The sequence below is a fragment of the Aegilops tauschii genome, chromosome 2, assembly GCF_002575655.3.
Source record: "Aegilops tauschii subsp. strangulata cultivar AL8/78 chromosome 2, Aet v6.0, whole genome shotgun sequence".
Lineage (NCBI taxonomy): Eukaryota > Viridiplantae > Streptophyta > Magnoliopsida > Poales > Poaceae > Aegilops > Aegilops tauschii.
The window spans coordinates 364210893-364237936 of NC_053036.3; the positions used below are offsets into that span (position 1 = coordinate 364210893).

The window sequence follows — 27044 nt, forward strand, 5'->3', positions numbered from 1 at the left end:
TAATTGCGCCTTCGTGCGTCCGTGGTTTTCTCCCGTAAGAGTTTCCACGTAAAAATCTCCGTGTCTCTCTGTCTCGTTTATTTCTCATTATTATCTAACACGCGCGAAGCTTCTCCCGCTGACGGCGGCTTTCCTTCATGCCTCCTGTCGCCTGGGACTCGGACTGGGAGAGGATATCCCGCGGCATAAACCTCCGACGCTCGTCCCCGTCAGCTCCGATTCGCCTCCAACATCCAAACCTAACGCGACCTGTCCCGGAGATGTGTAAGTCTTATCGCTTAACCTCTGCCCCTTTCTATTCTCACGTTTATTGCACGTTAGACACGGACGAACAAGCAAAGCGTGTGTATATATAGCCTGCGTCCTCCCCGACGCCTCTCCCACATCCACGGCCACGCAAGGGTCCATAAGTATTCGCTGTTTAACCGCCTCGATCAACCCCGGTTGGCGCGAGTCAGCGGTCGCACGTCGCCGCGGCCAGCCGACGGCACGCTCTTTCTTCGGCTTTGTCGGCGTACTATAGCCGTACGCACATGGCCCAGCCCAAGGCCGCGCGCGCCGCCGCCGCCGCCGCCGTGCCGGACATCGCCGCGCAGCTCAACCTCGCCTCCGCGTGCATCAACGGTACCTGCGTGCGTCCGCGTGATTGAAATGCGTGCGTGCGTGTGCGTCGTCGGTGGATGTGTAGCCTCATTGTATATCCTGTCCGTGTTGCGTGCAGGCGCCGAGTCGATGATGGCGGCGCCGGCTGCCGCGGGGAGGCCGCCGCTAGTGGTGGTCGGCCACCGTGGGAAGGGGATGAACGCGCTGGCGTCCCCGGACGAGCGGCTGCGGGAGGTGAAGGAGAACACGGTGCGGTCCTTCAACGACGCCGCACGCGTCGCCGGCGTCGGCTACGTCGAGTTCGACGTCCAGGTAAACTATTATTACAGCCGCAACTACGTACTCCATTAGCCATTAGCTGACCCCCGACGGAAGTCTCGATCGAGCTGGCGGTTGTGAGCGGTGCCATGTGCAGCTCGGTCCTCTCCTTCGGCGGTGGGTGGCACGGGCCGGGGCAGGCTGTCTCCAGGTGCTGGCGAAGCGCGTGTACAGCACTACTACAAATTAGGCGACGTAGTACCTGGCTGTGGATAACATTTGTCGGGCTCCTAATTTGACCGTGCATTCCCTTTATTAGTTCGGTCCAGCACAGAAGAGACTCCATTCCATCCGGATTATTTTTGGCCTAGTGTGGAGCTCGAGAGCTTTTTTCTTTTCTTTCCAGGGCTTTTTTTATTACTACTTATTTTATGATATTCCTGCGCTCAAACAGACCTGGCAAGCTATAGATGCGTCACATCTCACATGCATATATGCGTTGTTTCATTTTCTCCCGCAACTGCAAAGGCGTGAAGCGTGACGGTTTTTAAAACGTCACATTCCATTTTGTTCTTCAGGTGACCAAAGATGGCTGCCCGATCGTCTTCCACGACAATTTCATCTACACCGAACAAGATGTAAGTTTCCAACTCCCGATAAACATTTCATTGCACAAAAGAAGAAGAAAAGAAGCATGCACCATCCCGATGGCCGATCGATGCTGCGACTGCGAGGTCTCACGAAACAATGACCGAAATTTCAGGGCAAAATCTCCGGGAAGCGCGTCACTGATCTTCCACTTGACGAGTTCCTCTCCTACGGCCCTCAAAAGGACCAGGACAAGGTACACAGAACAGAACAACCGAGGACTGCGACCATATGACCGACGACACGCACCCTCTGGACAACCGTGATATCTGACTAGCATCTTGATTCAGGTCGGGAGGCCATTGCTGCGGAAGCTGAAGGACGGCAGGACACTGATGTGGGACGTCCGTTCCGACGAACCGCTCTGCACGCTGCGGGAGGCGTTCGAGGGCGTCGACGCGCGCGTCGGCTTCAATGTCGAGCTCAAGTTTGACGATGATCTCGATTACCAGGAGGAGGAGCTCGCCGGCGTCCTGCAAGCCATCCTAAAGGCAAGAAGCTAGCATAATGGCCTTCATTTCTTTCTGTAATGTTCTGAAGATACATGTGGATTAACAGCCGTGGTGTGTTTGTTTTCTTCAGGTTGTTTTTGAGCATGCCAAGGACAGGCCTGTCATTTTCTCCAGCTTCCAGCCTGACGCCGCGCAGCTTATGCGAAAACTGCAAGACCAGTACCCTGTAAGTGAAATTAGTGTACAATATAATCAAATTCCCTGCAGGTGTAACAACGGCCTGCTGCTGTTTTTGCATTGTTCTTGTTCAGATAGAATGGCATTTTCGGGCCGTGAACAGTGACTGACCTTCCAAAGTTACCGTGCAAATAATCTGATTGCCAGGTTTACTTCCTGACGGTTGGAGGGACGCAGATCCACGCCGACGCAAGGCGGAACTCGCTGGAGGAGGCTGTCAGGCTGTGCCGCGCCGGCGGCCTGCAGGGCATCGTGTCGGAGGCCAGGGCCGTGTTCCGGCACCCGTCGGCGGTGGCCAGGGTCAAGGAGTCCGACCTCTCCCTGCTCACCTACGGGCAGCTCAAGTAAGCCAGCGGCCCGAAGTTTGCACCAGACAGTTGTGTCTTGTAGACTGTAGTACTTATAAGATACTGAATCCGATGTTGTTGCAGCAACGTGCCGGAGGCGGTGTACATGCAGCACCTGATGGGGGTGGACGGCGTGATCGTCGACCTGGTGCAGGAGATCGCCGAGGCCGTTTCCGAGTTCGCGGCCGTGGTGGCGCCGGAGCCCAGCCCCGAAGAAGGCCAGGCCGGAAGGTTGGGACCGGATAGGGCTGCGCCGGCGAAGAAGACGCCCAACTTCTCGCAGCGGGAGATTTCCTTCCTGCTGAGGCTCATACCCGAGCTCGTACAGTAGCGCGTCTTCTTCTCGGATAGTATTACCCGTGTAGGTTGACCAATCTTTGACCCCTCGGAACTGAATCCCCAAGGCCCGGATGCGGCATGTAAATCAGGGCCACCACGACCCGTCCGATTGTTTGCATCAAGGTGAAATCCACTAGTGTTCTGTGTGCCTGTGTAAATCTTGGGCGTGTGGCCATTGAGTGTTTTGTATTGTATATTGCTATTTTTTCAAAACCAATGCAAAACTTTTGCCTCGTCCATTAATTATTAAGGAAGGAGAACAAAGTTGCCCGATTAATTAACAAAAAACCAGGCAAAAGATGTTACAGGCTTGGCCCTAAAGGGCAACCAAGCCACAACCCCATGATACAAGCGGACTGCTCCCAAAACATAAGACCACAAAACCACATAGAAAGACACACAAACTCCCCAATCACGTCACCCTACAATCCGCTTGCACAAAAACTTCATAAGTGAGTCCCCACACATTGGAGGCAACTGAAGGAACAAGTATCGACAAAGGCCACAGACACGAGCACACCCCTGATGACATGTCAAAACACTAACGCTGCGTTTGGATGTCTGTACTGGAGGCCTCCGTATTGTACTGGCTTCAATTCCAATTCAGTCAGGAAACTGTAATGGACATGAATACATATTGGGTTGTTTGGATGTTTATTGAATTGGCTCACGGAATCGTCCCGAGGTTTCAATACGGAATCGTGTTTGGATGTCAGACTATGAAATTGCATAGCAACATTAGTATATGCATCAAAACAGGAATTGTATGGGCAGCTCCTTTAGAGCTTCAAACAAGCGCTCATTAAAAAACAACTTTGCGAAAGAGCGCAACATGTCTTGCTTCTGTCAACTCTGGTATCAACTCGAGTGCAGCAAATATTTCAGAAGGAGTAGTAACCTTTGGCAATGGAAGTGGATCAGTTGTCTTCAAAGCATCCTTAAAAGTAGTCCTCATTTCTCCAATCATGTACATAAATGGCATCCCTGTTCATTGTCTCTTTGGTACCATTTCTGGAGGGATTTCAATTGGTTCTTCTGGATCTGCAGCAGTCTCAGCACATGTCTTGGCACCTTCACCATTTGCATGATCTTTTGAATATATGGTAGATATGCCTTCCTAGTGCTCCACTACTTTGGTCTTGTAAGATGCTGCTACTTCTTGAGCTTACGTTGATTTTTTCCTTGAAAAGGAAAGGGTGATGCAGCAAAGTAGAGATAAGTATTTCCCCCAGTTAGAGAACCAAGGGATCAATCCAGTAGGAGGTACAAGCAAGTCCCCAATCTATGCACCTGCACAAACAATTAAACACTTGCACCCAACGCGATAAAGGGGTTGTCAATCCATTCACGGTCAATTGCAATGGTGAGATCTGATAGAGATAGGTATAAAAGATTACTAAAACGTAAAACTAAATAAAAGTAAATAAATTGCAGCAAGATATTTTGGGTTTTTTGGTTTATAGATCTGAAAATATATGTTGGAAAATAGACCCGGGGGCCATAGGTTTCACTAGAGGCTTCTCTCTTGAAAGCAAATAATACGGCGGGTGAACAAATTACTGTCGAGCAATTGATAGAAAAACACAAAGTTATGACGATATCCAAGGCAATGATTATGCATATAGGCATCACGTCCGTGTCAAGTAGACGGACTCCTGCCAGCATCTACTACTATTACTCCACACATCGACCATTATCCAGCATGCATCTAGAGTATTAAGTTCATAAAGAACGGAGTAACGCCTTAAGTAAGATGACATGATGTAGAGGGATAAACTCAAGCAATATGATGAAAACCCCATCTTTTTATCCTTGATGACAGCAATACAATACGTGTCTCGCTACCCCTACTTTGTCACTGGGTGAAATCACGCAAGATTGAACCCAAAACTAAGCACCTCTCCCATTGCAAGAAATACCAATCTAGTTGGCCAAACCAAACCGATAATTCAAAGAGAAATACAAAGATATCAAATCATGCATATAAGAATTCAGAGAAGATTCAAATAATATTCATAGATAATCTGATCATAAATCCACAATTCATCGGATCTCGACAAACACACCGCAAAAGAAGATTACATCGGACAGAACTCCAAGAACATCGAGGAGAACATGGTATTGAAGAACACACAGAAAGAAGAAGCCATCGAGCTACTAGCTATGGACACGTAGGTCTGAGGTAAACTACTCACGCTTCATCGGATGGGCAATAGGGTTGATGTAGATGCCCTCTGTGATCGAATCCCCCTCCGGCAGATCGCCGGAAAGGCCCCAAGATGGGATCTCACGGGAACAGAAGATTGCGGCGGCGGAAAAGTTTTTTCGTGGATGCTTCCGAGGGTTTGGGAATATTTGGGAATTTATAGGCCGAAGAATAGGGTTATAGAAGCTCCGAGGGACCCACAAGGCAGGGGGCGCCCCCCCTCCTAGGGCACGCCCTGCACCCTTGTCGCCGCCTCGGGACTCTTCTGACTTGGTTCTCAAGTCCTACGTGTGTCTTCTGGTCCAAGAAAAATCATCGTAAAGTTTTATTCCGTTTGGACTCCGTTTGATATTCCTTTTCCGCGAAACTCAAAAACAAGGAAAAAAACAGAAACTGGCACTGGGCTCTGGGTTAATAAGTTAGTCCTAAAAAAATATAAAATAGCATATTAATGCATATGAAACATCCAAAACAGATAATATAATAGAATGGAACAATAAAAAATTATAGATACGTTGGAGACGTTTCAGATGCTAAAGCTATCGTATCTACTATCTTATTGGTGCACAAATTTGCATCATGATCATACCTCATATCGGCCTAGAGGGTTCCAATTTTTTATCCAACCTGCAACAAGAGAACACAATAGTGGTAAGCAAATGAATGTGAACAACAGAACCAGGGGGAAGGATAAGAAATAGAGGGATGGATGTTCAGAGGAGGACTAGGAGGAAGAAGGGGAGCTGACGGAACACTAAAACGTGGGGTATGTTCAATATGTTGTGCATACGCACCGCTTGGAAATAACCAACATGGTAAAATGATAGATTGTGAATTGTGGCATAGTAGTAAAAAGGGGGCAATTCAAAAGATAGAAATGTAGGTGTTTTTAACCGGAGAAAGTGGCCACAGAATATCCCCGAGGAGCGCATGTCACGACCCAGTCCCTGAATGGGGCCCGAATCTCTACGCTTATTGTGCCAGTCCCTGGTCAATAGCTGACACGCACAGTCGATGATGAAATACCGAGAATACATCATGCATCAAGTATTACATCACAGATCCAATGCTTTACAGTACACACCCGCTTAGCTCATAGGCTAGCTTAGAATATAATTATGCAGCAGAGATATCATTCTAGCCTTGTGGCATCCATACACTCATGGGCAAAAGTTGAGTATAGTGTCGTAACCCTACTTCGTACCTTCCACTCGATACAGTAAACCTACAACATGATACGTTTCAGCCACAACGGTCAATACATAGAATCTATTGGCAAGTCTCACAAGGATTGGCTTGTTGGGAAAGTAAACATGAACGGTGGTGCGGTTGATTTTTCTTTGCACGAAAATAATTTCCCTATCTTTTATATTAGTGGTCTACTCTAGTAATAGGACAGATCATATCACGCGGCCATCCAATCATAGCATTTGAGAACGTGGGTTCCCGTGCCACATAGTGGCCCAACCTTCCCAGATGATGATGTTGGTATCATGCGAGGAACCTGGATTGGACCACACTCCCCTTTGGTTCAACCCATTCATTTTAATTAAGAATAGGTGATGAGATCCAACTGACAATTCTCGGATGAGTTGCTCAAAAGTTGTCCATAACTGGGGACACGGCTACTCATGATTAGTTTTTATAATCACCCTTAAGACACTAAACTTCACTTGTGAAGTAGCCACGTAGATCAAGACAAAAACTTTGGGAGACTGTAGCCCTCTACTACATCTACTGGTCATGCCCAAGAGGGTTCCCGTAACTCACTAGTCCAAATCGAGCCCATATTGTCTCACGGTTACACATGGAAGCTACTCGACTTTGAACTCGTACAATCCCTTTAAGCCTGGCGGTCGCCTACAAAACACGCGTCCACCAAAGCAATACCGAAGCACTGCCCAGATGATTCATTAATTAAGTAGTAGTTAAGTAGTCAACCATGAGGTTATATGGTGGAATAATATAGGTGTTTCCCAATCCATGATATAGCAGCTAAGCAACTACTCATTGGTCACAAGGTCAGGGCATAAATGGGCCAATATCATTCCCTTGGGTTCTTTCAAGCATAAAGTAAAATCCTATAGGGGATTCCTAGTTTAAAACAACTACAATGCAGAAAAGATAGGTTATGATCAAAGGCTCCACTTGCCTGTATTGACGATTCTTCAGTCTCACAATCTTGATCACGTTACTCTTCGCTCTCCATACAATCTAACGTAAATAAAGAGCAATCATAAACAACCATACAATTCAATCAACAAACAACAAGTGTTGTGCATGGTGTCAGTATCATTGTGTTGTGAGATCATGTGTCAAGGTTAACCCGTAAGAGCTTGGGAAACAACATAGTGGTTGTTAATTGGAATACATGTGACATAAGGGTTCACATGCAAGTTTAAATTAAGGGTTCATCACATAAGAAGTATGTGATGTCAAGTTGTGGTTGTTAGATTCTGGAAAAGAATGTTAACAACAAAGTCATGGTCTATGAATCTTGGTTAGCCAAGTTCATGTTCAAGTTTGAATGACAGTTCAAACTTGTTGACCTTTCATGAGCTTGAATAGACTAAGGTCTGAAAATAATAACTTGGTCTAGCTTCCTATTCAAATTGGATTTGGATTAGGGTTCATCTTATTTGAATTCAAAGTGAATTGAGTTCACAATTTGATTTGGTTCCACTAAGTTAGTTTGAATTGTGAATGATTTCATAATTGAGTTAGTCAGTTCAATTCAATTCAATACAATTAATGCTTTCCCTAAAGTCAAAAACAAGTCCAATAATATTGCTAATGTCTATTTATTTAAATTCAAGTTCAAACTAAAGTAAATATAAATCCAATATGTCTGCTATGTTTTCTTTATTTCGTTGTAGTTTAAACTAAAGTCAAAAATAAATTCACATTATTAGTAAGTTTATTTCTTTGATTTGAACTAAAGTTAAATATTAATCCAAAATGATTTATTATGTGCAAATAGTTTTCGACTTCTATTTGAATTTAATTTGAGTTCATCTTTCCCTATAGTTAATTATTAAATCTAATACAATTACTAGATTTAATTCATTTAATTAAATCATATTCCATTAGTTTCATTCAAATTAAACCTAGGGTTTCAAAGTCGTATTCAAACTATGTTTGAGATGAACTCAAATGTTATTTGAATTTCCTAAAGTCAAATAATAATCCAAAATAATTATTATGTTCACATAATCACATTACAGTTTCTGAACTCAATTGTATCATAATTGTTTTATTAAACATTTTTTTATTTCAAAGTTCAACCTATTTAGGTTTAATTTGTATTTGAATTCCGACTATATTGTATTTTGTTTAAAATATTTTTTTAAAATATTAAAATTTAAACTAAAGTGTTCTAAGATGAAGATACATTTCACTAGCTTCAATTTGCAAAAAAGAATCAACTAATTTGGATTTAAAAATTGAAGTTATGGCCATTTTAAGTTTGAATTCATTCTATTTGAATTTGAACTTTAAATTATTCAAGCATGAAATTTTTCTGGACAGGGTGAAAGTAGATTTCATAAGGATCATTTTGCCAAAGAATGAACTAATTGGGACTTGCACATAATTGTTATGATGGGTTTAGTTTCAGGGGGTTTCCTACAAAAATGCCATTAATTCAACTTAACAAAAAAGTTTCGAATAATGTTTTGGATAAGGTTGTGATGTGGCGCTCTTTGGTTAGCTGATACCGATTCTGGTTTAAGTTAAAACATGGTCGTTGGATCTGAGATGGACGGCTAGGATTAGAATAGAGGGGGTGTTCACCGACTAGGTCACCGGAGACGACGCAGACAGCGGCGCATGGCTCGAACCTCGTCAAGATGGTGTTTTAGGGGTCGCTGAGCAAAAGGAGGGCACGGCTGGGCTCGTCTTGGTGCGGTGGGTCCTCTGGTGCACGAAGTGGTCATGAGGGAGGACGACAGCGACGACTGCGAGCTCGCCAGAGATGCGCGAGCAGTGAAGCTCCTCTGATGAATATGGGGCCCTCGAATTTGAGCCCTCCTGGACAAGCGGTTGGGTCAGCAAGACATGCGAGAAGACGAAGCAGAGGGACAAGGTGCACGGGTTCAAGTACCTCGGGGCCCACCCAAACTTCAATGTGGGCGGCGATAAGGTTCGGTCCTCATCGAGCTTGTGTTGGAAATATGCCCTAGAGACAATAATAAATTGTTTATTATCATATTTCCTTGTTCATGATAAAGGTTTATTATTCATGCTAGAATTATATTGACCAGAAAGTTAAATGCATGTGTGAATACATAAACAAATATTATGTCCCTAGTGAGCCTCTACTAGACTAGCTCGTTGATCAAAGATGGTTAAGGTTTCCTAACCAAAGACATGATTTGTCATTTGATAATGGGATCACATCATTAGGAGAATGATGTGATGGACAAGACCCAGTCGTAAGCTTAGCATTCGATCATATCACTTGAGTTTATTGCTATAGCTTTCTTCATGTCAAGTGTCTATTGCTAAGACCATGAGATCATGCAACCCCCGGATACCGGAGGAATACCTTGTGTGCTATCAAACGTCACTTCGTAACTAGGTGATCATAAAGATGCTCTACAGGTATCTCCGAAGGTGTCTGTTGGGTTGGCATGGATCGAGACTGGGATTTGTCACTCCGTGCGACGGAGAGATATCTCTGGGCCTCTGGGTAATTGATACGTCCATTTTGCATCATGTTTATCTACTGTCATTTATGATGTTTTTATGCATAATAATGCTTTTTGGAGTAATTCTAATGCCTTTTCTCTCATAATATGCAAGGTACACATAAAGATGGAGAATTCCGGCAGCTGGAAATCTAGACCTGTAAAAGGTACGTCAGGCTACCTATTCTGCACAACTCCAAACAAGCTGAAACTTTACGGAGAATTTTTATGGAATATATGAGGAATATTGGAGCCAATAAGTCCCAGAGGGGGGCCATTAGGTGGGCACAACCCACCTGGGCGTTCCAGGGAGCCTAGGCGCACCCTGGTGGGTTGTGCTCACCCAGGCCCACCTCCGGTGCCCATCTTCTGGTATATAAGTCATTTTGACCGAGAAAAAAAATAAGGAGAGGACTTCCGGGACGGAGCGCCGCCGTCTCGAGGCAGAACTTGGGCAGGAGCACTTTTGTCCTCCGGCGGAGCGATTCTGTCGGGGGAACTTCCCTCCCAGAGAGGGAAATCATCGTCATTATCATCACCAACAACTCTCCCATCTTGGGGAGGGCAATCTCCATCAACATCTTCAATAGCACCATCTCATCTCAAACCCTAGTTCATCTCTTGTGTTCAATCTTGTTACCCGGAACTATAGATTGGTGCTTGTGGGTGACTAGTAGTGTTGATTACATCTTGTACTTGATTACTATATGGTTTATTTGATGGAAGATTATATGTTCAGATCCAATATTCTATTTAATCCCCCTCTGATCTTGAGCATGATTATCATTTGTGAGTAGTTACTTTGTTCTTGAGGTCACGGGAGAAATCATGTTGCAAGTAATCATGTGAACTTGATATGTGTTCGATATTTTGATAGTATGTATGTTGTGATTCCCTTAGTGGTGTCATGTGAACGTCGACTACATGACACTTTACCATATTTGGGCCTAAGGGAATGCATTGTGGAGTAGTAATTAGATGATGGGTTGCGAGAGTGACAGAAGCTTAAACCCTAGTTTATGCGCTATTCCGTAAGGGACCGATTGGATCCAAAAGTTTAATGCTATGGTTAGAATTTATTCTTAATATTTTTCTCGTAGTTGCGGATGGTTGCGAGAGGGTTAATCATAAGTAGGAGGTTTGTTCAAGTAAGAATAACACCTAAGCACCGGTCCACCCACATATCAAATTATCAAAGTAGTAAACACAAATTGAACTAACTTGATAAAAGTGACTAGATGAAATTCCCATGTACCCTCAAGAGCGCTTTGCTTATTATAAGAGACCGTTTTGGCCTGTCCTTTGCCTCAAAAGGATTGGGCTACCTTGGTGCACTTTTGTTACTACTATCGTTACTTGCTCATTACAAATTATCTTGCTATCAAACTACTCTGTTACTTACAATTTCAGCACTTGCAGACATTACCTTGCTGAAAACCACTTGTCATTTCCTTCTGCTCCTCGTTGGGTTCGACACTCTTACTTATCAAAAAGAGCTACAATTGATCCCATATACTTGTGGGTCATCAAGGCTATTTTTTGGCGCCGTTGTCAGGGAGTGAAGCGCCTTTGGTAAGTGGAATTTGGTAAGGAAACATTTATATAGTGTGCTGAAATTTACTATCACTTGTTACTATGGAAAACAATCCTTTGAGGGGTTTGTTCGGGGTATCTTCACCTCGACCGGAACCACAATTAGCTACCCCTCAACCTACTGCACCTACTGAAATTATTGAATATGAAATTCCTTCGGGTATAATAGAACAACTTCTAGCTTATCCTTATGCAGGAGATAGGAACCGAACATCCTGTTATGCACTTGATATATGTGGAACAAATTTGTGGGTTGTTTAAGCTTGCAGGTTTACCCGGAGATGAAGTAAAGAAGAAGATTTTACCTTTATCTTTGAAGGGAAAAGCATTGGTATGGTATAGGCTATGCGATGATATTGGATCTTGGAACTGGAATCGATTGAAATTGGAGTTCCACCAAAAAAATATCCCATGCATCTAGCTCATCGTGATCGGAATTACATATATAATTTTTGGCCTCGTGAAGGATAAAGCATCGCTCTAGCCCGAGGGAGGCTTAAGTCAATGTTATATTCATGCCCCAATCATGAGCTATCAAGAGAAATTATTATCTAGAATTTTTATGCTCGGCTTTCTCATAATGATCGACCCATGCTCGATACTTCTTGTGCTGGTTCTTTTATAAAGAAGACTATTAAATTCCGGTGGGATCTTTTGGAAAGAATTAAACGCAACTTTGAAGATTGGGAACTCGACGAAGGTAAAGAGTCAGGTATTAAGCTTAAGTATGATTGTGTTAAATCTGTTATGAATACCGATGCTTTTCAAAAGTTTAGCACTAAATATGGACTTGACTCTGAGATAGTAGCCTCCTTTTGTGAATCATTTCCTACTCATGTTGATCTCCCTAAAGAGAAGTGGTTTAAATATCACCCACCTATTAAAGAAGAAATTAAAGAACCGGTACTAGCTAAAGAAGAAACTATACTTTATAATGTTGATCCAGTTGTTCCTATTGCTTATATTGAGAAACCACCTTTTCCTGTTAGGATAAAGGAACATGCTAGTTTCAACTGTGCTCAACAAAAGTTATATTAGAACACTTAAACCTGATGAACAAATTAAAGTAGAACCTAGTGTTGCCATGGTTAAGGATCTCCTGGAAGAAAATGTAGAACCTAGTGTTGCTATGGTTATGTATATAGTGTTGCTATGCCAATAATGAACTCATTCCACAAAGAATTGTTACAGGCTATAGAATGGTAATTGATTTTAGAAAATTAAACAAAGCAACTAGAAAAGATCATTACCCTCTTCCTTTTATCGATCAAATGCTAGAAAAATTATCTAAGCACACACATTTTTGCTTCCTTGATGGATATTCTGGTTTTTCACAAATACCTGTTTCTCAACCTGATCAGAATAGACCACTTTCACTTGTCCCTTTAGAACTTATGCTTATAGACGTATGCCTTTAGGTTTATGCAATGCACCTGCTACCTTTCAAAGATGTATGACTGCTATATTCTTTGACTTTTGTGAAAAGATTGTTGAGGTTTTCATGGATGAATTCTCTGTTTATGGGAAGTCTTTTGATGATTGTTTAAGCAATCTTGATCGAGTTTTGCAGAGTTGCGAGCAAACAAATCTTGTCTTGAATTGAGAGAAGTGTCACTTTATGGTTAATGAAGGTATTGTTTTGGGCCATAAAATTTCTGAAAGAGGCATTGAAGTGGACAAAGCTAAGGTTGATGCAATTGAGAAAATGCCATGTCCTAAAGATATCAAAGGGACAAATCCTACGGAAATGTCACTTCGAAGCTTATAGGGGGCATCATGCTAGAGATAGAACTGCTCACAAGGTATTGCAATCCGGATTTTATTGGCCTACTCTCTTCAAGGATGCCTGTAAGTTCGTCTTATCTTGTGATGAATGCCAAAGAATAGGTAATATCGGTAAGCGTCAAGAAATGCCTATGAGTTATTCACTTGATGTTGAACCATTTGATGTTTGGGGATTTGATTACATGGGACCTTTTCCTTCCTCTAATGGGTATACACATATTTTGGTTGCTGTTGATTATGTTACTAAGTGGGTAGAAGCCATTCCAACCAGTAGTGCTGATCACAACACCTTTATTAAAATGCTTAAGGAAGTTATTTTCCCAAGGTTTGGAGTCCCTAGATATTTAATGACTGATGGTGGTTCACACTTTATTCATGGTGCTTTCTGAAAAATGCTTGCCAAGTATGATGTTAACCATAGAATTGCATCACCTTATCATCCTCAGTCTAGTGGTCAAGTTGAACTTAGCAATAGAGAAATAAAATTAATTTTGCAAAAGACTGTCAATAGGTCCCGAAAGAATTGGTCTAAGAAATTAGATGATGCACTTTAGGATTATAGAACAGCATATAAAAATCCTATGGGTATGTCTCCTTATAAAATGGTTTATGGAAAAGCTTGTCATTTGCCCCTTAAGTTAGAACATAAAGCATATTGGGCAATCAAAGAGCTCAACTATGATTTCAAACTTGCCGGTGAAAAGAGGTTATTTGATATTAGCTCATTAGATGAATGGAGAACCCAAGCTTATGAAAATACGAAGTTATTTAAAGAAAAAGTTAAAAGATGGCATGATAAAAGAATCCAAAAGCGTGAGTTTAAAGTTGGAGAATATGTTCTTTTGTACAACTCTCGTTTTAGATTCTTTGCAGGAAAACTCCTCTCAAAATGGGAAAGGCCCTATGTTATCGAGGAGGTTTATCGGTCTGGAGCTATCAAAATAAATAATGTCAAAGGTACTAACCCGGAGGTTGTTAATGGGCAACGAATAAAACATTACATCTTAGGTACGTCCATTAATGTTGAAAGTAATATTATCCAAACTTTGACACCGGAAGAACACATAAAAGAGTCCTTCTGGAACACTCCAGAATCGTGAAAATAAGGAGGTACGTGATACGGTAAGAAAACGGACTCCAAAAAATCCACAAAAATATTTTATGTCAGTTTTGGAATATAATAAAAATTAGGGAAATAAGAAACAACCAGGAAGCGTACCCTGGTGGGCACAAGACACTAGGGCGCGCCTGGCTTGCCACGCGCGCCTAGGTGGGTTGTGCCCACCTCGGGTACCTTCTGGATTCTGTTTTTCTACTGTTTGCTTGTTTCCCAAGATAAAATATCTTTATATACCCCCGCACCTATTGACCACCGTATCACGGAGAAATCTTCTATTTTCTTTTCCTTGCTATTTTCTGTCAGATCCCATCTGCCATGGCCGCTTCAAGCTCCTCCAAGGACAAGTTATTCAAGAACGTCATCAACCCGTATTTGCGGGAGGTGGTACAACACCCTCAAGTCATCCAGATGCATGAGGGGGTGCTTCACATCCGTGATGTGCAAGGTCCCAAGGGGACGGGAACCATGGAGGCCAGACTTGAAGAGCACGAGGTCTTCCTCTGCAAGGGGATGGTGGAGCGTGGACTCAATGCCAATCACCTCATGGTCACGAACCTTACCCGTGATCTCAAGGTGGATGGAAAGTCCATGAAGGACATTGTATTCACCCTCAACGAGCAAATCAACTTCCTCCAAAGCCAGATCTACGATCTCCAAAACCAAGTCTTTGAATATGAGGCGAGGTTTAAAGGTATGAGTTTGGCTGCCGGTTGCAGGACTCGTGAGACTCACTCCTCCTCTTATGATGGTGGATCTCTGCCATGGAAACCCAAGGACAAGATCTCTACATCATCACCACCACCTTCTTCTTCATCACCAAAAGAAAATTGAGTATCGGGTATGGGCACTCCCCTTGGCTTCCGCCAAGCTTGGGGGAGGTGCCCCGGTATCGTATCATCCCCACTATCTTTTGCCTTTACTTATTTTAGTTCGATCCTTTGCTTTAGATGAATAAAAGTTTAGTTCGATTCTTTCTTTCTGAGAGTTTGCTTAGTGATCTATCCTTGTAATCGTGTGCGAGATATATAATAAAGTTTAGTTTGAGTTTTTTGCTTTCTTTACTTCATGTTGCAATAAAAAGAAAGGAAATAAATGAAAAAGATCATATGCTAATCTTATGGTAGGTGATGACACCACATAAGGAAATGTAAGTAGAAATTTTTATTAGAGATTGACAAACATAGCATTGGTCGATGATGCAACTCATGAAAGAATTAATAAGGGAAGAGAAGATTCACATATAAATACACTATCCTAGAAATCTTTTGTGATTGTGAGCCCCCATCAAAATATTATATGCCAAAATTGTTGACGTTGGACAAGGAAGACAACGTAATGATTTATATTTGTTCATATTCACATAGAAGTTATATTGTCATAGATCCTTTAACATGTGGTGCTTGCCCCCTTATCTTTTCTAGCCAAAAATTCTGCACTAAGTAGAGATACTACTTGTGCATCCAAAAACCCTTAAACCCAAATTTCATTTTCAAGAGTCCACTATACCTACCTAGGGATTGAGCAAGATCCCTCAAGTAAGTTGTCATCGGTGCAATAAGGCAATAAAAATTGCTTCTAAAAGTGTGAGATCATTTAGTGTAAGAGAAAATTGAGCGTTGTATGAACTTGTGATGGTGAAGAATAAAAGCGACAGACTGCATAATAAAGGTTGCCATCACAAGGGGCAATACAACGTGACGTTCTTTTGCACTAAGGGATTGAGCATACAAACAAATAAGCACATGGCAACCTCTGATTCCCTCTGCGAAGGGCCTATCTTTTACCTTTATGTATTTACTTTTATGCAAAGAGTCAAAGTTTTTCTCTCTATTCCTTTTTATTTTCTCCTTTGGCAAGCATCATATGGTGAGGGAAGATCTAGGCACATATGTCCAGTTGAATATGGGTAGCATGAGTTATTATTGTTGACATCACCCTTGAGGTGAATACTTTGGGAGGCGAAACTATAAGCCCCTATCTTTCTATTTGTCCGGTTGAAACGTTTTGCTCATGTGTATGCGGTGAGTGTTAGCAATTATAGAAGACTATATGATGGTTAGGTATGTGGACTTGCCTAAAGGCTCCGATAAGTGACCCTTCCCGAAAAGATGATGAATTGTAGTTGCAAAGTTGACTAAGAACATAGTTTGTTGGTTTCTAATAGAGTTTATGCTTTATATTTCGATTAGTGTGATGAATTGTCACTTGTTCATGAGAAGTTTATGATAAAAGTTCTATGATAAAAGTTTTATATTTAAACTTGTTGTTGTTATAATAATCTACATGATGCTTCTATGTCCGTATTTTGTTTTTATCGACACCTCTCTCTCTAAGCATGTGGACATGTTTTTTGATTTCGGTTTTCGCTTGAGGACAAGCGAGGTCTAAGCTTGGGGGAGTTGATACCTCCATTTTGCATCATGTTTTCCTACTGTTATTTATGATGTTTTTATGCATAATAATGCTTTTTGGAGTAATTCTAATGCCTTTTCTCTCATAATATGCAAGGTACACACAAAGAGGGATAATTCCGGCAGCTGGAAATCTGGACCTAGAAAAGCTACGTCACGCCACCTATTCTGCACAACTCCAAACAAGCTAAAACTTTACGGAGAATTTTTTATGTAATATATGAGGAATATTGGAGCAAATAAGTACTAGAGAGGGGCCCATTAGGTGGGCACAACCCACCTGGGTGCTGCAGGGAGCCCAGGCACGCCCTGGTGGGTTGTGCTCACCCAGGCCCACCTCCGGTGCCCATATTCTGGTATATAAGTCATTTTGACCTAGAAAAAATAAGGAGAGGACTTTCGGGACGGAGCGCCGCCATCTCGAGGCGGAATTTGGACAGGAGCACTTTTTGCCCTCCGGCGGAGCGATTCCGCCGAGGGAACTTCCCTCCCGGAGGGGGAAATCATCGTCATCATCATCACCAACAACTCTCCCATCTTGGGGAGGGCAATCTCCATCAACATCTTCAACAACACCATCTCATCTCAAACCCTAGTTCATCTCTTGTGTTCAATCTTGTTACCGGAACTATATATTGGTGCTTGTGGGTGACTAGTAGTGTTGATTACATCTTGTATTTGATTACTATATGGTTTATTTGGTGGAAGATTATATGTTCAGATCCAATATGCTATTTAATAACCCTTTGATATTGAGCATAATTATCATTTGTGAGTAGTTACTTTGTTCTTGAGGTCACGTGAGAAATGCATTGTGGAGTAGTAATTAGATGATGGGTTGCGAGAGTGACAGAAGCTTAAACCCTAGTTTATGCGCTATTCTGTAAGGGACTGATTGGATCCAAAAGTTTAATGCTATGGTTAAAATTTATTCTTAATACTTTTCTCATAGTCGCAGATGGTTGCGAGAGGGTTAATCATAAGTAGGAGGTTTGTTCAAATAAGAACAACACCTAAGCACCGGTCCATCCATATATCAAATTATCGAAGTAGCGAACATAAATTGAACCAACATGATAAAAGTGACTAGATGAAATTCCCGTGTACCCTCAAGAACGCTTTGCTTATTATAAGAGACCGTTTTGGCCTGTCCTTTGCCTCAAAAGGATTGGGCTACCTTGGTGCACTTTTGTTACTACTATCGTTACTTGCTCGTTACAAATTATCTTGCTATCAAACTACTCTGTTACTTACAATTTCAGCAATTGCAGACATTACCTTGCTGAAAATCACTTGTCATTTCCTTCTGCTCCTCGTTGGGTTTGACACTCTTACTTATCAAAAAGAGCTACAATTGATCCCATATACTTGTGGTCATCAGTAATACAACATCGTAAAGGGCTTGCAAGCAATGTGACTAATAATTTAGTCACGAGATCTTGTATTACGGAACGAGTAAAGAGACTTGTCGGTAATGAGATTGAAGTAGGTATGGAGATACCGACGATCGAATCTCGGGCAATTAACACATCGACGGACGAAGGGAATTGCATATAACATTTACTGAATCCTTGACATCGTGGTTTATCCGATAAAAGATCGTCGTGTAATATGTAGAAACCAATATGGGCATCCAGGTTCCACTATTGGTTATTGACCGGAGAGGAGTCTCGGTCATGTCTAAATAATTCTCGAACCCGTAGGGTCCGCACGTTTAACGTTCGGTGACGCTAAAGTAATATTGGGACATGCATTTTAGTGACTGAATATTATTCGGAGTCCTGGATGAGAGTCCGGACGTCACGAGGAGCTCCGGAGGTAAAGATTTTTTTCAGGGTTCCAGAAATTTTTTCAGTTTTTTCGGTATTGTACCGGGAAGCTTCCAGAAGGTTGCGGAAACTTTCGGAGAAGTCTGAAAGTCCATCAAGGGTTCCATCACGTCTCAAGGGTCAGCATGGGCTGAAGGGAGGGGAAGGTTGCGGAAATAATACCCCATTGTTTTACAGTTTGTTCTCATCTTCCCATTTATTGAGCGAGGGGATATTCTCTCTCTTTTTTCTGGTCAAACTGGTTGCGTCAGGTCAAACATGGACCAAATTGTTTACAATTATTTTCCGTTCCCAAAACACCAGTAGCATCTCCATAAAGGAAGACATCGTATTCTCCCTCCTCCATTTCTGGTCTTCCGAAATCCATCCTGTCAAACAAGAAACAAACCTCCCCTTTCTCCCTCCTCTCCCCTCTTCGAATCATCGCCGGGGCGCGAATTGGCGCTGGTTTCTGGATTCGACGATGAAATCGCCATTGCGCAAGTTCCGGGGCCTCGCCCTCCCCCACCACCACAAGGAGAAGAAAGACCAACGGCCGCCGCCCGCCAAGCTCGACAACCTCGTCGACGCTGCCCAGGTTTCGCCGACTCCCTATTCTGACCACGATTTCTTTTCCTGGAATCATTACGCGCTGCTGGTTCGGAATACGCCCTTAAATTGGATCGCGAGGGGCTTGGCCGATCGAGAAGTTAGCGGTATTGCCGGGCTGTTTCTATTTTGTTTTTGTGTGTATATCGGTCCTTGTTGGCTGCGGTGAATTGTTTTTGCCCGTGGCGATTATGTGAGATCGAAGGGAATCAAACTCCAGCGAGGGACAGAGAGATCGTTTTTTTTTCTCTTCGTCTGCCTTTCTTCTTCTATACGCGTGAGGATGAACGAAGCAAGAGTTCTATGCGACTGCTGTAACGATATTTTTATATTTCTATAATATGTGAAATTTGTGAGAGCTGATTGTTTTATGTGTTATTCTGGCTGTTACACGCGTTTGATATTTGCGGCTTGGCTCTGCTGGTCAAAGTCTACGGCAGGAAACTTTTATTGGAGAAAGGTGCTATCTGGAACGAGTCTCGGGTCAGCAATTCAAAGTCATTAGTGGAGTAATTTTTTATATGCGATAAACTTAACTTGGCTGATGATTGTGATGTACTTATCAAAATATGTAGTGTTTGCTGCTGATTATATATATGTTCAAGATTAATATAAAAAAATCTTTTATATTTAGGGAGTAATGGCTGCTGAGTCATACCAGCATCGTCCATTTCAACAGCAATGTAGTCAGTCCAACTTAGATGAAAGTGATTGAATCGTTGATAGATGCTTGAAAGGGACTACGGGATTTTAGTCATGGCTAGAGTCGTAGAGCAGTACGGTGGATGAGTGCAGTGCTCTGATTAATCCGCAAGAAGTATTTTGTTTCATTTAGTTTTTCTTTTTGATGTTTTGGGGTAAAGAATAAAAAGTTGACGCTTTTGGACGCGGCGATAATGAAGGAGAAGATTTAAGCATGCCAATGTTAAATGTAGGATGGTTTGTTTTTGTATGCTGGTTCGTTTCGCTAGAAGGCTACCACTGCCATTTGTCATTTGCCGATGGGGCATGTTTCTAGCAAGCAGTGAATCTCAAAGCTGTTGACGATATACTATTTGCTCATCTACTTTGCCCTTGTAGGATCAAAACTTCAAATATCTATATGAATTGGGCCAAACCTTAGCTTTTGTACAACGTGATCTAATGGATCCAGACTGCCAAACTCCTGTCAGAATGGTTTTTCCTGCTATTTGTTAGTGCTCACAGTTCACCTGTCACTGACAGGTGCAAAGATTATCAGTCTGATGGAAATATGTTTTTGTAGCCCAACTTATGTGAGGTTCTTATTTTGCAGGAGATGGAGGAAATGAGAACTTGTTATGATAGCTTGCTTTCGGCTGCAGCTGCAACAACAAATAGTGTATATGGTATGCTATAACATTTCTTTGATATAGTAATTTGTAATGGGACAACGGTGCCCAAGTAAGTTCTAATAGAGAGTGTGTGCTCGTGTAATAGTACTTTCATAATTCATTGTGATCAAATGTACACAGAGTTTGCAGAAGCTATGGAAGAAATGGGAACTTGCTTACTTGAGAAAACTGCATTGGATTGCGATGATGATGACAGTGGTGAGTTGTCTGAATTTATAAGCACATATTATGTGGAAACTTGCATTCCTGGATTTATTCTTTGCAGTTTTTGCAGCAAAGGACATTTCTTGATTAATAAAGCTAACTCTGTTATGTTTCATGTTACTGTTTTTTTTCTTCGTCAAAATTACCAGATCCTTCATGAAAAACAAATACCCCTGATGCTACTTTTCTATGCATTTGATTATTCTAGATCTGTCCATTCGTTTTCTTATGGAACAAGGTGATAGTCGGATTTCAGTGAATCGAGAGCAAAATTCTTGTGTTGTTTGTTTTGGAGGTCTACTTCCTTAGTCATAGAAGTATTTGGTCCTCTTGCGTTATTCATGTGGTCTTTTACCTGCAGGCAGGGTGCTGATGATGCTAGGAAAGGCTCAATTCGAACTACAAAAGTTTGTGGATAACTATGTAAATTTTCTTTCTACCTTAGTAACATTGAACTGAAACAGTCTTAGAAGTTGCCATACTGTCATCTTCCATGTACTGTAATACTCTGACCTGTAATTGTTATTTTTTTTCAGCGCACAAATATCATAAATACAATCACAAACCCTTCAGAGTCTCTTCTCAAGGAGCTGCAAGTTGTAGAGGTTTGATCTTTTTGGCTGTGGTTGTCTCAACTTAATTAATACAATTAGTTGCTACCTTCACATTTCGTAATGTCATTCCAATTTAGTGTTCGTGCTGTAATTACATCATTTCTGAATACTAACTAACTAATTGAATTCCTTTTATACTTCAATTTATGAAACCATGACACGCTGTCCCTTTCATTCTTACTGATGCAGGAAATGAAGGACCACTGTGATCAGAAAAGGTACAAACTTTACCTTGAATTTATCACATTTACCTTTTCTCTCTCCAAGTTCTAAAAAATGTGTTTTTTTTTTGCTTCAGAGAGGAATATGAAACCATGCGGTCAGCCTATAAAGATAAAGGACGATCAAGGCATCCCAAAACTGAAACATTCTCCCCAGAACAATTGCAAGCGTCCTATCTCGAGTACCAAGAAGATGCAACATTATTCATATTTCGCATGAAATCATTGAAGCAAGGTCAATTCTTGAGTATTTTAACACAGGCTGCTCGCCATCATGCTGCTCAGGTACTTTAACTCTTCTTCACAGCAGCTATTAATAATTTAATATGGTTCATACGGTGGTATACACTATAATCATCTCATAATTGTTTGAACTTTCAGTTGAGTTTTTTCAGGAAAGGGTTGAAGTATCTAGAGGCTCTAGAACCTCATGTAAAAGCAGTTGCTGAGAAGCAGCACATTGATTATCACTTCAGTGGACTAGATGATGACACTGATAATGATGATTACAGCTCTTACCAGGACAATCATAGTGAGGGCAGTGAGTTGAGTTTTGACTACGGGATAAACTTTCCTGCTTCCAGAAGTTCAATGGATGTAAGCTAACCTTTTCCCAACTCGTCCATTCAATCGTTATTTGACTCATCTACTAAAAACTTCATCTATTCTCACTTTGTACTATATCAGTATCCAGTATCTCCTAATATGAGCACTTTGCGAAGATTTATCTGTGCTGGTCAATACTCAAGTTTTTTTGTGACCGCATAGTCTGTTTCTTTCGGTGTCAGTTAGTAGTCGTGGCACTCCCCTTGGCCAGCTTCCTAACATGAGGTTTTGATGCTGTGATGCTGGAGAGCAGCATACAATTGGATAATGGGGTGAGAGGGGAGAAGAGGGATGAGGAGTATTGCTTCAGAACAAAAGATTACAGTCGTCTCTCTTCATACAGTGCCCATGTTTTAAAGTGGCATGCCTGTTTAGACTAAGAAACCAACTAGGACTTCTGCTTGCTGATTACAACTATGTCTTTTGTAATCTATGGGCTCCAGCTCTGAGCCGACTCAAACACCAACTCCTGCCTCTGCTCAGCTCCCTAGCCTGCTGAACTTGTGTCGCAACATGTGAATTGCATGCCGCAGCAATGTGAATTTTTACTGCTATAGCCTGTGTTCTTCTGTAATCTTTTCCACATAACAAAAGAATACTTGGGAAGAATTAGATGGGCCTGCCACTTGATCATTTAAGAAAAAAAAGGTTCATGAGGATTGCATCTAATGGTAACGAACTAACATCAGGAGAAACTATGCTGCTGATATTCATTTCATTTTGTTAAATTTTAACCGGTAACTGTTGTGAAGGTAATTGGTTTTCAGAGTGCTTCCTGTTGATGCTAATTTTAATCAGAAAGCCAGTTCTTGGCTTTTCCCTAATTCCTGTTTTCTAGACCATTTTTGGTTACCATGGCCAAATGAGCCGAAGAACTACCATCCCAGAACTTCTGAAAAACTGGATCTAAGAATAGGCTGGTAACTGTATGGTTAGACATGTATCGCTCTAGAGCAGTAGTGATGGTGGCCTCTATGTATGCTCAAAGTATGATAGTGCTGGGGTTTCCACATGAGAGTTTAAACAGTAGAAACATATATTAGTTGAGGTTCCAAATATAATAACACCACGTTAAACATTTTAGGCGAGGATAGGACTGAAGCCCAAATAAGTTGGTACTCATTTGTATTCTTAGCTGGAAGGCACAACTCTAGGGGCTAATAACGCAGAACCATAACTCTAGGGGTTTTGAACTGATACTCCAGACTCTGGGGGTAAGTAATAACTAAAAAGAACTCATAATCATGTTGAACTGTTGATTAGTTAGCTGAAGAGAAAACTGGCAGGCGGCACCCACATGTGACAGACTAAGGCACTGGCTCGACTCACTTTCGGCTTGAGCCATTAGTTGAGCTCGGCTCGAGCCGAACCGAAGCTGAGCTGGTTCTATGTTTGCCGGAAGTTACAAAATATGTCCAAACTTCCAAATGGTTGGTCAAATGTGCTCAAAATTTGCCAGAACACTCAGAGGACGTAGATTGAACTACTAGTTTTTTTCTTCAGTTTTTTGGTATTTTTGTGGTGATTTTTTCTTCAGATTTTTGATTTTTTTCCAAATTTACAAAATAGGTCGGCACTTTCAAATAGCTGAGCAAAAATATGTTGAAATTTGTCTAGAATGCTCAGGAAACTAAATGAATTACTATCTTTTTCAGATCATTTCTCAAAAGTATGAAACTTTTTCAGAAGAGCTCATTGAGACGAGCTCACCTACAGGCTGAAGCCGAAAATGTGCCGAACAACTGCCATAGTCAATGCCATGCCGCCCTGTCTATTAGTTTATTAGAGTTCGCTTTAACCGACTAATTGAGATGATTATGTTTTTTTTACTGCTTGCCCCTTGAGTCTAGAGTATCAGTTAAAAATACCAGGGTTGTAGTTTTGTGTTACTACAGCCCCTAGACTCGTGTTTTGGTTGATTTTTCTTTTCTCCTGGCAACTTTCAGCAAATTAAACACTACCTTCGCGCTAAATATCAACGACTTATCTATTTTGCTTTGAAAAACTTTGCTGTTATGGTCCACCATAGCTGTTTACAAATCGCATTGATATTTGGTAGTAAATTGGGGATAACTGAGGTGAATTTGCGGGAGAGCAGAATCAGAGATACGGAGCAGAGGTGCCAAATGAGAGGAACACGATACTTCCGATCTGGTCTGTCCTTTCTAGCTAACGTTCTTGTGCTCCTTTTATGTGCCATCCCACATACCTGGGCTTGGTGATCCCCGAGTCTATACGGCAGCACAGCTCAATTCCATTCCTGGGCAGATGCATCACAGTGCTCACCCAGACTTTCCATTCCCATGTTTTAACTAAAGAATGTTAAAATGCCTGTCCTATCTCCTTTTTTTATTATCCTTTAAGTTCTAAACATCATTTGTTTTGTCTGTAGTTGGATCAGTCTAATATGGCGAGTCCCACGAAACCTCTGAAGGAACATGAGCAGGTAATCCTTGAACTTCTAGTCATGCTACCCTTGCCATTCCATGGTCAACGAGTTACATGCTGGTTACAAGCATTCTCTTAAGGAAACGTGTAGCCATGGTATGTGCTGCCACATGGTTGTCTAGGTTAACCTGAAGTGGACCTGTTTCCATATCAAGTTACTGCCGTATCAGTTCTTTTTCCTTTTTTTTGGATGAGAGTTTTGGGGCATTGATATTTTGGTTGAAGTGACGTTCAGTTTTTGCTGGTGATAAATATTTCTGATATAGACTCTTCACAATTTTCTATACAGATCACCTGCTTGAAGCAAACTGTCATCATCTTTTTAGCCTACAGATTGACGTCATTTTTTTTGTCAGTGGTGTGTGCCTATACTGGGAACTATTAATTATAGTTGTACAAAATGTCATTCCATATAATATCACTCAATGCAGCACACTAATCTGAACTTCCTTGCTATATAAGGTTTAAATAACAGTGTGATAATCAGATTGGGATTTGTGTATGGTCCTTGCTTCCTTCGCTTGTTCCAGTCCTTTTTTTTTTACTATTTTTATACTCCTGCTCTCTTGTTATTTAAGTCTGACGGTGCAGCATTTTGAGTGTGTCCTGAAGTTCTTTTAATTGTCATTTGTTCACTTACAGGAACATGGCAAACAAATAGAGACTGATTTTGCAGCTCCTCGAGTGAAGCCTGAGTTTGGTACTCAATCAGCACCAATTTTTGCTGATAATGTGCTTGATCCATCTGTGAGGCTTCGCAAGTTGAATTCTCCAATGTTCTCGAGCCCACTACAGTCAAGTAGAACAAATTATTCCTACAAACTCCCGACACCAGCTGATGATAAAATCTCCACTTCAGCAGGCACCAACAGATCACCTCATTCAGATAAACCAGAGAGTTCACATGTGGCAGCAAATTTGTGGCATTCCTCTCCGCTCGTGAAAGATTATAAGCCGAGCTCCTTGTATAGCGGGCCTGTTAAGATGCCATCAAGTACTGAGAGGAGATCATCACCATTAGTTTATTCCTACTCCACTTCAGATTCTAAGAAAATGAAGAGGGAATCTTTTTCTGGCCCAATTCCTAGTAAAGCAGGGTTAAGCAAACCCTTGTTTTCAGCTGCTGGTCACAGAGCATCAGTAAATTATCCTCCTCGTGTTATGTCAACAAAATCACATGGACCAGGTTCTCTTCCATCTGTGGCTCCAAAAGTCCCTAGGATAACTTCACTGCCAACAACATCCCCCAGAATTAGTGAGCTTCATGAGCTGCCTAGGCCTCCTGCAGCTTTAGACACTCTCTGGCCTGGTTTGGTTGGATATTCTGGTCCTTTGGTATCAAGGCGGCAAATTCCTACCCGTGCCTCCCCACCGTCAAATACAGCATCACCGCTTCCACGACCACCTGCTGCCATGACTCGCAGCTATTCTATACCTTCAAACAGCCAAAGAACACCTATTATTACTGTGAATAAGTTGTTGGAGTCTAGGCATAGCAGAGAGAGCAGCGAAGTTTCCTCGCCCCCACTAACACCTATATCTTTGGCAGATGTTTCCCGCAAAGCAATAGCAGAAACAACTATAGACACCAGAAGGATGAAGGGTAAGTTTCTACTGCTAAATAATTGGTCTCACACATATTTATCTCTAAATAATAATTTCATGTTTAAACCTCACCATAGATTTCTGTTCTGAACTGTGCCTTAAGTGTTGGTTTTACTCCATTATTGTTTTCGATCATCTCACTGCGATATGTTTTCCATTTTTAGATATGCTGCTCTTTTCAATGGTTTCATTGGTTTTGATCATGGCATTGTGAGTAGTTTTAGAGAAAGCATTTAGATCATACTATAGTTCACAACTTAACATGTGAATAAAATGCAATCCACTCATGATTTTTTTGCAAGATTCCAATATTCAGATATATTCAGTATTTTAGTGCACAAATGCTACTACACACAATGTAAAATGCCATGTCTAACTATATTCTATCCTTTGATTGCAGAAACCTCGTGAGCACTCACACATCCAAACCTGTTTATAATTGTAGGCAATTTTGTACGTAAGTAGTTTGCATTCTTGGTATTCTACAATAGTCTTTGGTGTATTTTGTGAAACAAAAAGGTGAAATAAAGATAGCAATATTTTACCTTCATTCACTTATGAAAGACTTCTATCCTTGGCTTATTTATTTGGCCTACTTATTGGATTATTATTTTTTACTCCATGGCTTGCATATCTAAAGTATTTATTGGTTTAGGTGTATCTGTCCACCATTGTCCTTGTTTACAAAGAGATTCAGTTTTTTCAGAGAGCGGGATGATATATAACTCGAATGGTTAGATTATTGTTTCTTTAATCAGTGGATATATATACTGTTTTGTAAGAACTTCACTTCGCAATTATGTGGTCTACTAAATACAAATTTGTACCAAGTTCGAAAAACAAATCTGTGCTGACATAATTATACCAAG

At 41.5% G+C, this 27044-nt stretch overlaps 2 protein-coding genes across 2 annotated transcripts; both read left to right on the plus strand.

Annotated features, from left to right (window-relative positions):
* The first annotated feature begins 286 nt into the window (after positions 1-286).
* LOC109764746 (glycerophosphodiester phosphodiesterase GDPD2) lies at positions 287-3133 on the plus strand. Its single transcript, XM_020323528.4, has 8 exons — positions 287-624; positions 722-915; positions 1440-1499; positions 1625-1705; positions 1800-2000; positions 2092-2187; positions 2346-2542; positions 2630-3133. The coding sequence occupies exons 1-8, from the start codon at positions 534-536 to the stop codon at positions 2874-2876; spliced, it is 1167 nt and encodes a 388-aa protein (XP_020179117.1). The 5' UTR covers positions 287-533; the 3' UTR covers positions 2877-3133.
* A 15675-nt stretch (positions 3134-18808) lies between these two features.
* On the plus strand, positions 18809-26797 carry LOC109764747 (uncharacterized protein At2g33490). Its single transcript, XM_020323529.3, has 11 exons — positions 18809-19093; positions 20399-20471; positions 20598-20675; positions 21043-21104; positions 21218-21286; positions 21485-21513; positions 21594-21801; positions 21898-22113; positions 24515-24568; positions 25213-26173; positions 26576-26797. The coding sequence occupies exons 1-11, from the start codon at positions 18980-18982 to the stop codon at positions 26584-26586; spliced, it is 1875 nt and encodes a 624-aa protein (XP_020179118.1). The 5' UTR covers positions 18809-18979; the 3' UTR covers positions 26587-26797.
* The last annotated feature ends 247 nt before the right edge of the window (positions 26798-27044 follow it).

Bases quoted from the DNA above. Each gene is read 5' to 3' on its own strand.
- LOC109764747 (XM_020323529.3), top strand. From the start codon at position 18,980: ATGAAATCGCCATTGCGCAAGTTCCGGGGCCTCGCCCTCCCCCACCAC. The intron at 21,105-21,217 runs GTAAATTTTCTT...ATTTTTTTTCAG, and splicing joins AAAAGTTTGTGGATAACTAT to CGCACAAATATCATAAATAC. The intron at 21,802-21,897 runs GTACTTTAACTC...TTGAACTTTCAG, and splicing joins CTCGCCATCATGCTGCTCAG to TTGAGTTTTTTCAGGAAAGG.
- LOC109764746 (XM_020323528.4), top strand. From the start codon at position 534: ATGGCCCAGCCCAAGGCCGCGCGCGCCGCCGCCGCCGCCGCCGTGCCG. The intron at 1,500-1,624 runs GTAAGTTTCCAA...CCGAAATTTCAG, and splicing joins TCATCTACACCGAACAAGAT to GGCAAAATCTCCGGGAAGCG. The intron at 1,706-1,799 runs GTACACAGAACA...ATCTTGATTCAG, and splicing joins CTCAAAAGGACCAGGACAAG to GTCGGGAGGCCATTGCTGCG.